Source organism: Otolemur garnettii, unplaced genomic scaffold, assembly GCF_000181295.1.
Source record: "Otolemur garnettii isolate 467f Iridium unplaced genomic scaffold, OtoGar3 scaffold00045, whole genome shotgun sequence".
Classification (NCBI taxonomy): Eukaryota; Metazoa; Chordata; class Mammalia; order Primates; family Galagidae; genus Otolemur; species Otolemur garnettii.
The window spans coordinates 9,759,062-9,771,407 of record NW_003852440.1 but is presented as its reverse complement, the minus strand read 5'-3'; the positions used below and the strand labels follow the sequence as shown (position 1 = coordinate 9,771,407).

The following is a 12,346-nucleotide window of genomic DNA, read 5'->3' as shown; positions in this document are numbered from 1 at the left end:
GGGACTCTACCCAAGGGGATAGCTTGAGGCTCCGTCTCAAAAAAAAAAAAAAAAAAAAAAAATGAAAGAAAGAAAGAAAAAAGAAAAAAAAGGAAAATAGGTAAATCTAACAATGCCCAAACCACGTTTTCTTTATTTCTGTCGTTTTCAGCCTCTTTTAAACTATGCAGAAACAGCTGATGACATTTGACTACCCTATATTCTAAATTACTTTTCTAAAGCAATACTTCTGAATACTGAGATGGCTATGAGGCCCACACTGGGGACAGAAGAAACTTTCAGGACTGGTAGTGGGGCTCTGGTGCGGTTACTGTGTATCCATACATTGTTTTATTTATTTATTTACTTAAGACAGTCTTACCACCTCGCCCTCAGTAGAGAGCTGTACCATCGTATCTCACAGCAACCTCCAACTCTTGGGCTTAAGCGATTCCTGCCTCAGCCTCCCAAACAACAATGGGACCACAGCTGGGACCACAAGCGCCCACCACAACGCCCGGCCATTTCTTTGTTGCAGTTGTCATTGTTGTTTAGCTGGCCTAGGCCGGGTTCGAACCCGCCACCCTCAGTGCCTGTGGCCGGCGCCGCAATCACTGTGCTACGGGCGCCAAGCCCATACATTGTTCTAGAGGCTTGCGAAATACAGCCATCTTGCATTAGGCACCCTGATCCAGGAAGAGGGTGAGCCCGGTCCCCTCCGCCCTGGAAACCGCCACTTGCGATGGGCTGACCACGCTGCCACCCCCCCGCCCCCGCGCAGCCCGCGCGCAGGCAGCCGGCTTTAGCAGGGGCCGGGAGTCTGAGCGGATAAAGTTGCCTGTGGGAGGATTCGAGCCTGAGCCGCAGGGTCCGGACGTACTTGGCCTGGAGCGAAAGTGGGAATAAAGCCGTCGGTGTGTCCTGCCAGCTGTCCCAGCAGCCCCAGCCGAAAAGTGGGCCCGGGACGCCAGGCTTCTATTTGCGCGCTTTCTGTAGCCAAGTATTTTCAACTGGGGCGCGGCGACACGGCCCGCCGCGTTCCCCTCCCAGCCCCCACGCCGCCCCGGGCGCCGCAGGGGCACGCACCCGGCCCTGCGCAGGGGCAGCTTCTCCCCGCTCCGCCCGCCCGGGCCGGAGATGCCAGTGGGCCGGGCGTTCACTCAGCGCACCTCCTCCCGCCCTTCCCCCACTTCCCTCTCAGTGCCCCAAACCCGGTCTTCGGGGGTTTGATGACGTATGCGCAGGGAGCAGGGTGGGAGTACGGGGGCGTGGGTGAGACGGGGGCGGACGGCCGTCTCGGCGGGAGCCGGCGGCCCCCACACCCCTAGCGTGTCTTTTGTGTTTGTACACACACTGCGCGAGGTGGCCGAGAGGAGGGAGCGGGTGGCGTAGGGGGGAGGGGCGAGCGCGCGCCAGCGAACGGGCGCGGGCGCCGGGGGCGGGGCGCGAGCGGGGGTGCAGAGGCGGGGCCGAGCCTTCCCTCCATTGTGTGTGATTGGTTGGCGCGCGGCGCGGGGGCGGGGCGGCGTGTGTTGGGGGATAGCCTCGGTGTCAGCCATCTTTCAATTGTGTTCGCAGCCGCCGCCGCGCCGCCGTAGCTGTCTAACGCCAGCGCCGCCTCTAGCTCGCCGAGCTCCAGCCGAAGAAGGGGGGTAAGTTTCCCCGTCTGCCCGCTTCCCTGAAACCGAGCACCGCTTGTCGTCAGCCAAAGCCGGGCCCTGACGGTACCGGGAGGGGACCCACGGCACCTCTGGCATACCCCACAAACTTTTTGGCCTAGAAAGGGGAGTCAGGAGTGAGTTTCCCTCTTCTCAGGCGGCAGCGGCTCCCACGTCTCTCGCCGCCTTCGCCCAACAGCAGCTACCGCCGCGGCGCCGAGCCCGCTCTCCCTCCTTCTCCCTGCGTGCCTGGCTCCTCTTTCTTCGGTGAAATCCGGCCTGCCGCCCCTTCCCCGGACCCCAGACCTTCACCGGGACCCGCGCGGGCCTCTTAACTACCGCCCCCGGGTCCCGGCCCCCAGTTTTCGGGCGGGAAAGGGGTGGAAATCGCCGCCTCTTCCCACCCAGGGGTAAGTCGCTTTTTGCTGCCTCCCCACAGTTGTTGCTAAGCTTCACCATCTTGTCTTTTCTCTGGTCACCGACCATATTTTTTCCCTCGTTTCTTTCTTCCCCATTTCAAAACAGGAGGAAAAAAATTTTAAAGGGGGACATTTTTTTCCCTTTTTTGGAGAAGTGGAAACTTGATGCATCTGAAATGTAAAAAAACTTTTGCATTTTGGAGGGTGGCACGTGGCAGGGGGTCGGGGTATTTTCCAGCATTTGGTGTTTTGTCTCTTTGGAAGGGAATCAGATACGCTTTGTGATTGTTTCCATTTTGTTCTTGTCTGGGAGCCGAGTTGGTGCCTGTGCGACGCACTGGGAGCGAGGCGGGCTAGTCGGGGGGGACTCTGCCGAGGGATCCGAAGGAGGCAAAACCAAAAGTTTATGTGGTACTTAGAGTGGACCGGTCGGCGGATGTCGTGCGTTAATTATAATTAAAGCCTGGGTGCGGGGCACTTTTCATTTCATTGCGAAGCCTGGACGCTAGGAAGGTGTTTTGTAGAATGCTCGGTGGTGCTAGCTGTTGTTCCTCTCATTTTTCGAGACGCTTTTTTGTCAACAGAACTGTAACAATATAAAACCAGGAATGTTTTTAGATATTTACAGCAATTCATCAACTGTCAGACACAGATGGGGAGGTTAAAATCCTTTTTGCTGTAATTTGATTTGGTCTTTCTGTGGTTTGTCGCTTAGTTCTTCCTACTTGTTTGTGGATTGAAGGTTTACAGACATTTCTGATTTCTGCTTTAAAGAAATTGGCTCAAAGACTGTTAAGGGGTCTTTATGTTTCCCCGTTTTTGGTTCAGAATTGGCATTTTGGGAAATGATTGACATTGATGCTAACAGTTTTCTGGTATTGTAGTTTGTTTCAAGAAGTCATATTTGGGTAGTAGGCGTTATGTGCACCCTTTCAAATTATGTAACAATACGGATTTTTTTTATACTGACCAAAATTTCCAAATTTGAGGAGGGGGTGATAGTGGCCGGAAAAAACGTGTATGTTTTGTAGTTGCATATGGTGATTTTTGTTTTTTTTGATGCTGGTAGGTAAGTAAGGAGGTCTTTATACCATGGCTCGTACAAAGCAGACTGCCCGCAAATCCACCGGTGGTAAAGCACCCAGGAAGCAACTGGCTACAAAAGCCGCTCGCAAGAGTGCGCCCTCTACTGGAGGGGTGAAGAAACCTCATCGCTACAGGTATTAAAACAAAAGAGAAAAGTTTCCTATAGTAGCCGTATTATTTAGCAGAAAATTGGATAACAGGAGAACTTTTTACTTTAGGAAAACTGGTGCTTTTTATCCTTTTGAGTATTTACTGCTGTTTGGAAATATATATATATATATTTGCATTCATCTATTTGTACAATTTAATTATGAAGACATAATCTGGCCTAGAAGCCTATGGAGACCTAATATATCATTGATGATGTTGATGGGGATAGATTGACGCTTTGATTTGCTGTTAAGTTAGTATTTTTAAAAATAGCGAAGTGTAGCTCAGCGCCCGTGGCTCAGTGGTTAGAATGCCAGCCACATACACCAGGGCTGGCGGGTTCGAACCCGGCCTGGGCCAGCTAAACAACGATGACTAAGGCAACAACAACAAAAAAAAATAGCCGGGCATTGTGGCAGGCATCTGCAGTCCCAGCTACTTAGGAGGCTGAGATAAACTTAAGCCTGCGGTTCCCAACCTTCCTAATGCCACAGCCTTTTAATACAGTTCCTGTGGGTCCCAACTGGACTGGGTTCCTGTAGAGAACCGCTGGCTTAAGCGCAGGAGTTTGAGGTTGCTGTGAGCTGTCACCCCACGGTACTCTACTGAGGGGGACATAGTCAAACTCTGTCTCAAAGGGGGGGGTATTTTTAAAATATATTTTTGAGGATGTCATTTATAGCTTTTGGTTAAAAAAAAAAATAATAAAGACTGGGCATTTTGTTTCGGTAGAGTTCCCATTGCTTTTTATTTGGTTTGTTTCCAAACCAAATATGTGGTTTCCAAACCGTATATGTGATTAACATCAAGAGGTCTGAATTACCTCTTGATTTTGAACTACCTGAGCAGTGTTGTTAAGAGAATCTGCCATTAGAGGGCAGAAGTTGTCCATACTTACTCTGTGCAGATTTTACCATTAACCTAAAATAAAAGCCCATACAGTGGAAGAAATACAGGGTGTCCCAAAACTTGCCCATAAGGGCATGATGCATGGGGAAAATGGAAATTGTGACAAAATATACCTTTATTTACAAAATACTTTCCAAGTGTTGGCCATGACTACTTCTTTGAAATTCAAAATTAGAGTTAAATTTTGGGCAGTGCCTGTAGCTCAAAGGAGTAGGGCACAGGCCCCATGTACTGGAGGTGCCAGGTTCAAACCTGGCCCTGGCCAAAAACGCAAAAAAAAAAAAAAAAAAGGTAAATTTTGAATTTAATAATTCATGAGAGATGAACAGTAGTCAACCAGTAAAAGTATTATTCTGGGAAATTGAACTGAAATACCACAAGGATATTTTTTAATGACGCGCTTAGAATTGTGTTGGTCTTTAAGAGCTATTAAAAATTGAGGGTGTAGGCGGGAAGAAGGAAAATGGTGCTATGTTGAGAAGAGTCAACTTCTTTAGTAGTTGTAATCCTTAACAGAAGTTGCATTTTTATATGTGTATATATGTACAAGTTTAAAAATAGGGCTTTGATAACTTCTTGCTAAGAATCTAATTTCATTCTTTTTGCTTTAAAAGGTATGTTACTCTTATTAGACTTGAATGTTCACTTCATAAATTGATCAATGAAATTTAATACTGAAACTGAAGAGTAGGTGGATTTTTTTTTAATTACTGCATTTCTTTAAAGCTGACCTCTTATCCTTTTGTGTTATTTATTTAATAAGTTTCTTTAATTTTTTTAAAGGCCTGGTACTGTGGCACTCCGTGAAATAAGACGTTATCAGAAGTCCACTGAACTTCTGATTCGCAAACTTCCTTTCCAGCGTCTGGTGCGAGAAATTGCTCAGGACTTTAAGACAGATCTGCGCTTCCAGAGCGCAGCTATTGGTGCTTTGCAGGTAAAATGGCAGATGGGGAAGACTGAGAGTTTGTGTTTCTGCTGTATACCAAGAACAATTCTAAGTTGTGTATGCTTGTATATAATTTAGTCATCACAGGCCTGTAAGGTAGTTGATATCATAGTCTTCATCAAAGAGACTTTAGAAAGGTAAAGTTGCTCAAGGTCTTACACAGATAAGGGCAGAATCATAATTTAAACCTGCTTACTCCAAAGCCTAGTGTACATACTGTTACAGCATTTTAAGCACGTGTTAAAAACAGGATGTAAAGAAAACCTTGACGTTTGGTTTATGGATACTGCAGGACATTAAAAAGATAGGACAAGAGGTCTATGTTTGCAGTCAGTTCTAAATAGCACTGAGGAGAATAAAAGGAATGTTATGAATGTCCTGGACCTGAAGAGGCATATATAAGTGAAGAGAGCTTAATATATAGGATAGGAGTAGGCATCTTTAATGAATTACTTATTAAGGTGAAAAGAGCCGTGGTCATGGTTAGGAGTGGATTGACAAAATAGGGTGGAAAGGTCTTTGAGGATGGTACTGGACATGTAAAGGGATAAGAATTTGAAGACTTGGTGGCACCTGTGGCTCAGTGGGTAGAGTGCCGGCCTTATATACTAAGGGTGGCAGGTTCAAACCCAGCCCTGAGCCCTAGCCAAACTACCACAAAAAGTAGCCAGGCATCGTGGCGGGTGCCTGTAGTCCCAGCTACTCGGGAGGCTGAAGCAGGAGAATTGCCTAAGCCCAAGAGCTGGAGGATGCTGTGAGCTATGACGACATAGCACTCCACGGAGGGCAACAAAGTGAGACTGATTCTAAAAAAAAAAAAATTTGAAGACTTGTGGTTGGCTAAAGGGGATTAGGGGTTTAAATGAGGCATGTATTTAATCTCTAGTGTGTTAGGACTCTGAGAAATAATGGTTCTAAGAGATGTTTTTGTATTTGAAATATTTGTGGTTATTGCCAAGATAAAACCTAAAATTCTCACAAGATAAGATGCGTATATGTGATTAACATCAATTGCATAAGTGACCTTTTTTTTTTATTGTGTGGTTGGATTCTTTAGATCCAAGTATCTCAAAATACAGTAAGACCACCGTCTCCATCAGAAGCATGGGGTTGGGGGTGGTTGGAAATGCAGATTGTTAAGTACTGTTACAGACCTGAATCAGAATCCTCAAGAGGCGGGGTAGAATCTACAAACATTTCATTGGAAGATTTTCAAAGCTGCTGTTGCTGTGCCAGGCTTTTGCTTTATTTGTGAGAAAGATTTGATAGGTGGATTCTATCCTGAAACGTGATTGGTCGAGCTGTTTCTATGGTTAGTCTAAACTTCATTTGATTGGTGAATTCCAGGAGTAAACATCCATTAAATTTTCAGTGAGTTAAAATTATTGAAATTACAAATGCTGAAATCTTTCCATGCTGTTACTTAAAACTTTATTTTCTGCTTTAATAATTATCTTCAGTTTTCATTTCATAACTAACACAGAAATACTGCAAAGATTCCCAAGTGCTACTGATACAAATCTGTTAATTTTGTTTTCCAGTTAGTTAGCAGGACTATCCTTAAAGAATACAATACTGTACTTGAAAGTCCACCATTTCAATAGTTTAAATGTAAACTATTAAATAGTGTTACCCTTGTAAATTGAAAAATTATTAAACAGTCTGGGTGAAAGACCATTTACCTTTTTAAAAAATTATCACAAACGTTTACTTACTGCCGTTGCTGTTTTTAAGTTATTTGTCATTAAGTTGTTATATTGGCTTTGAGCAAAGTGTTCACCTCTGCTGGCTATAGTTCTCATATCATTAGATAAAGTATTTCTTTTAACTAGACACTGGCATGTACTTGGTAGAATTAGCTACTCTGGAGACTAAGGCAGAGTGTAGGAGTTCAAGGTCACACTGAACTATGAGTATCCCATACCGTCTAGTGTGGGTGTCAGAGCAATACCCTGCCTCTTAGAAAGGAGGGGGAGGGTTCAGCGCCTGTAGCTCAACCGGCTAAGGCGCCAGCCATGTACACCTAAGGTGGCGGGTTCAAATCCAGCCAGGACCTGCCAAACAACAATAATGGCTGCAACCAAAAAATAGCCGGGTGTTGTGGCGGGCACCTGTGGTCCCAGCTACTTGGGAGGCTGAGGCAGGAGACTCGCTTGAGCCCAGGAGTTGGAGGTTGCTGTGAGCTGTAATGCCACGGCACTCTACCCAGGGGGACAGCTTGAGGCTCTGTCTCCAAAAAAAAAAAGAAAGAAAGAAAGAAAGGAGGGGGAGAAGGGTAATAGAAGATAGCAGTTGAATTATTTTTGCCTTTAAAAATTACACAGTTTTGCTCAGTGGTTAGGGTGCTGGCCATGTTTACTGAGGCTGGTGGGTTCCAACCTGACCAGGGCCTGCTAAACAAAAATGACAACAATAACAAAAAAACAGGTGGGCATTGTGGTGGCACCTGTAGTCTCAGCTACTGGGAGGCTGAGGCAAGAGAATCACGTACCCCAAGAGTTTGAGGTTGCAGTGAGCTGTAACACCATGGCACTATACCGAGGGTAGTATAGTAAGACTGTGTCTCAAAAAAAAAAAAAAAAAAAAAAACACAATTTACAACTAAAGGATAAGAGGTAGTCCAGTAAGACTGGTAGAGAAGTTAGTCTGAGTTTGCTGTAGATAATCAAGAACTGTCTAACTTAAAATTTAGATTTTGCCTTTAATGTGTGAGTTTAAACTTGAATTGAAAAATGGATGGCAGAGCTAGGTGTGGTGATCCGCCCCTGTAGTCCCATCTACTCAGATACAGCTTAGCAACATAGTGAGACCTGTCTTTTTTTTTTTTCCCTATCAACCTCAAGCTCTTGGGCTCAGCCCCCTTAGTAGTTGGGACTACAGGCACCCACCACAATGCCTGGCTATTTTTTGTTTATCAGGCCCGGTCAGAATTCAAACCCACCAACCCCGGAACTTGTGGCCGGTGCCCTAAGCACTGACTGAGCTACAGGAGCCTGAGACCTGTCTCTCTGTTGGGGTTTGAGACAGAATCTCAAGCTGTTGCCCTCAGTAGAGTGCTGTGGGGTCACAGCTCACAGCAACCTCAAACTTCTGGGTTTAAGTGATTCTCTTGCCTTAGCCTTCCAGGTACCAGGGACTGTAGGTGCCCGCCTCATTGGCTATTTTTTTGTTGTTAACATTTTCCCTAAGTTTGTAAGATTTCTTTTTTTTTTTTCCCCATTATCTTAAGATTAATTATACTCATTGGGTCATAATTTACATGTGAATCTTTATTTTTATTTTTATTTTTTTACAGTTTTTGGCTGGGGATGGGTTTGAACCCGCCACCTCCAGCATATGGGGCTGGCGCTGTACTCCTTTGAGCCACAGGTGCCCCGCAGCATGGGAATCTTTAATTCTCATTATAACCTTAATGTTTAAGGAACTTTGAGATACTAGTAATAAAATTGAAAATGTATGGGTTGTGGTCAGATCCCCTTCTGGGTGTTAAATCTTTTCCCAGAGGTGATGAGACACAAAAATAGCCAAGTTCTAAGTATTGAGATTCCCCAGCTGACACATACTGCATCTGAGTTGTTCCAGGTAAGCCAAGAGATGATACTGCTCTAAATGGTCTCAGAGCCATTTGTCCACGTTGCAACTGGCAGTGCTGGGTTTCACACTAGTGAAACTGTGTTTCACATTTAGTGTTGAGCAAACACTAAATTATGCATTATAGACATGCATAATTCTGAAGGTAGTAGATTAAACAAAATTAATCTGAGAAACATCAGTTTTATTATCTGATATGTGAGTCCCAAAGAGGGGGCTAAAATATGCTAGTTTTCTTGACTTTCTACCAACTTCTTAAATATCTCAAGTGAATCCCTGAATATTAAGGACTTTTGCTTTTAATACCTTTGAAATAGGTAAGATATGAGGGGCTCGTTGCATAAAATAGAAACTTGTAAGTAAGGGTTAGATATAAAAACTAGGAAATGTTGAACATCTGCTAGAAGGCAAAGTGCAGTAAGTATAAAATAAGATTTCTATTAAGTAATTTAAAGGCATTAAAAGATGGCTGAGATAACAAAGTCACTCAGTGTGAGTTAGGAATTAGGAGTTCAAAGTTACCAACACTGGGAACAGGAACAAGTTGGAGTGTTTGCTTTCTCCTTCATGATATAGTCTTGAGCTAAGCCTTAAAGGGTAGGTAAATAAGATTCAGTTCTTGATAATAAGTGCTAGAAAAAGACATTTTGTGGGACAGTTAGTGATAAGGCTAAAAAAGAAATGAAGGTATAAATGTGAATGTAATTTTTTCCCATAAAATGAAATAATGTATAGGCAGTCCCTGGGTTGTAGACAAGTTAGGTTCTGTAGGTTTGTTCTTAAGTTGAATTTGTATGTAAGTTGGACAGGTATTACTTATTAGCTATAATAACCTCCATTTATAAGTGTTAAGTTGTATGCGGGTTAGATGTTTGTAACACGAGAACTGCCTATAAACCATTTGAATTAGTTGCCATGTTAATGCTTTTTATTATGGTAAAGGCAACTATAAAAATTATTTTTCTCTCTAAAAAAAGGAAAGAGATACATAACCGCTCCCTTAACGCTCTAAATCCAAAACAGTCGGGTTGATGGCTAGTAAAACAAAATGGTAATTTCTTTGCAAAATAAGCAGGTGTTTTACTTGGACTAAAAGATTTGTTACCTTTTCAGACAGCTGTGACAAGTATCAGTTTTAGTGAAACTGCCCCCTTTTCACATGCCAAGTATCCATGATTGATTCACAGAGCTAGCAGTTGTTGAATGTTTAGTAGAATTGAGAGGATGCCTTGAGAGGATCTTAGAATCAAATAGGAAAAACCAGAGGGATCGGTATTAGTACTAGAGGTCAACAGATGCCAGATTGTGGGAGGTGTTTAGTAGGGGGCAGTGGCACTTCTCTAAGGCATATTAGATCAAAATATATAAAGAAGGGACTAGGCTCGGCGCCAGCCACATACACCTAAGGTGGCAGGTTCGAATCCAGCCCAGGCCCGCCAAACAACAATGACGGCTGCAACCAAAAAAAAGTAGCTGGGCGTCGTGGCAGATGCCTGTGTTCCCAGCTACTTGGGAGACTGATGCAGGAGACTCGATTGAGCCCAGGAGTTGGAGGTTGCTGTGAGCTGTGATGCCACAGCACTCTACCCAGGGGGATAGCTTGAGGCTCTGTCTCCAAAAATAAATAAATAAGGGACTAATTTGTAGTGTGTTCTGGGACCTATAAGTACACTTGTGATAAAACTGAGATGTAAAAGGGTACGTAGATGGGGACCACATTACTTGGCAAGACAAGGTTCAGATAATGGAGTGTGAGTGGGATTTAAAGGGGGGGGGGGTTGGCCTGAGATAGAATATTTAGATTGAGTATGATTCCATTTATCTTTGTAGGGATAAGAATGTTAACATTTAAGTTGGATTTCTTGCTTTATTCAAGGCATTTCAGCTTGTTAGAAATCAGATTAACAGAATTAACATTTTCCTAGCAATAAAGTAATTTGGGCTGGGCGTAGTGGCTCATCCCTGTAATCCTAGCACTCAGGAGGCTGAGGCAGGTGGATTGCCTGAGCTCACAGGTTCAAGACCAGCCTGAGCCAGAGTGAGACCCCATCTCTAAAAATAGCCAGGTGTTGTGGCAGGCGCCTATAATCCCAGCTACTAGGGAGGCTAAGGCAAGAGAAGCGCTTGAGTCCAAGACTTTGAGGTTGCTGTTAGCTAGGATGTCACGGCACTCTCCCAAGGGCAACAAAGTGAAATGCTATCTCCAAAAAAAAGTAATTTAATAATATTGACTATTTTGATGAGATTTACAGATTTGTGAGCTTTTGACTTCATAAGGTACTGCTGAGTAGGTAACTTGTCCTATAGGTTTTAAAATGTAATGTTTGGTAATAAAATAATAAACATTTTGCAATGTTGGTTTTTAAAGGATTCAAAAACTTTGTTTTAATTCATATAGGTATGTCTTCACTGTTGTAACACTGTTTTTGTTTTGTTTTTTTCCCTCTTCATTACTGTTGCAGGAGGCAAGTGAGGCCTATCTGGTTGGCCTTTTTGAAGACACCAACCTGTGTGCTATCCATGCCAAACGTGTAACAATTATGCCAAAAGACATCCAGCTAGCACGCCGCATACGTGGAGAACGTGCTTAAGAGTCTGCTATGATGGGAAATCATTTCATTATCAAAAAAAAAATTCTCTTCTTCCTGTTATTGGTAGTTCTGAACGTTAGATTTTTTTTTTCCCCATGGGGTCAAAAGATACTTAAGTATATGATTGCGACTGGAAAAATAGGGGACAGAAATCAGGTATTGGCAGTTTTTCCATTTTCATTTGTGTGTGAATTTTTAATATAAAATGCGGGGATGTGCAGCATTAAAGCGAGTCAAAATGTTTCAGTGAACAAGTTTCAGCAGTTCAACTTTATAACAATTATAAATAAACCTGTTAAATTTTTCTGGACAATGCCAGCATTTGGATTTTTTTAAAACAAGTAAATTTCTTATTGATGGCAACTAAATGGTGTTTGTAGCGTTTTTATCATACAGTAGATTCCATCCATCACCATACTTTTCTAACTGAGTTGTCCTACATGCAAGTACATGTTTTTAATGTTGTCTGTCTTCTGTGCTGTTCCTGTAAGTTTGCTATTAAAATACATTAAACTCTACCTGTTTTTGGTCTTTATTATCAACCTTACCCATATGATTCATATTCATTTTAATATCAAGTGCTTTGTCACCTTACATCTGAGACATAAGACAATTGAGAGTGGGCGTGGGGGATAAAACAGACAAGAGAGATGGAGAACCAATATAAGGTTGGTATGAAAAGGTAACAAGGGTACTGGCTTTATTTCCTTCCAGTTATTTAGAACTTGACAATCTCTTCACCAAAATCATATGATCTTAACTCTTTGGATATGTTGTGTTTTAAACCAATAGTTTGTTTTATTTATTTATTTTTTCGAGACACTCTCAAGCTGTTGACCTGGGTAGAATGCGTGGTGTCACAGCTCACAGCAACCTCCAACTCCTGGGCTCAAGCGATTCTCTTGCCTCAGCCTCCCAAGTAGCTGAGACTACAGGAGCCTGCTGTAACCCCCAGCTATGTTTTGGTTGTAGTTGTCATTGTTTGGCAGGCCCAGGCTGGACTCGAACCTGCTA

General features: G+C 43.4%; 1 protein-coding gene across 1 annotated transcript; it reads left to right on the top strand.

Moving 5' to 3' along the window:
* The first annotated feature begins 1,503 nt into the window (after positions 1-1,503).
* On the top strand, positions 1,504-11,847 carry LOC100958180 (histone H3.3). The gene is made up of 4 exons (XM_003790993.2): positions 1,504-1,631; positions 3,126-3,276; positions 4,985-5,138; positions 11,204-11,847. The coding sequence occupies exons 2-4, from the start codon at positions 3,149-3,151 to the stop codon at positions 11,330-11,332; spliced, it is 411 nt and encodes a 136-aa protein (XP_003791041.1). The 5' UTR covers positions 1,504-1,631; positions 3,126-3,148; the 3' UTR covers positions 11,333-11,847.
* Positions 11,848-12,346: the final 499 nt, after the last annotated feature.

Excerpts from the sequence above, each read along its gene's own strand:
- LOC100958180 (XM_003790993.2), top strand. The coding sequence starts at position 3,149 with ATGGCTCGTACAAAGCAGACTGCCCGCAAATCCACCGGTGGTAAAGCA. Across the intron at positions 3,277-4,984 it reads AAGAAACCTCATCGCTACAG|GCCTGGTACTGTGGCACTCC; the intron begins GTATTAAAACAA and ends ATTTTTTTAAAG. Across the intron at positions 5,139-11,203 it reads CAGCTATTGGTGCTTTGCAG|GAGGCAAGTGAGGCCTATCT; the intron begins GTAAAATGGCAG and ends TTACTGTTGCAG.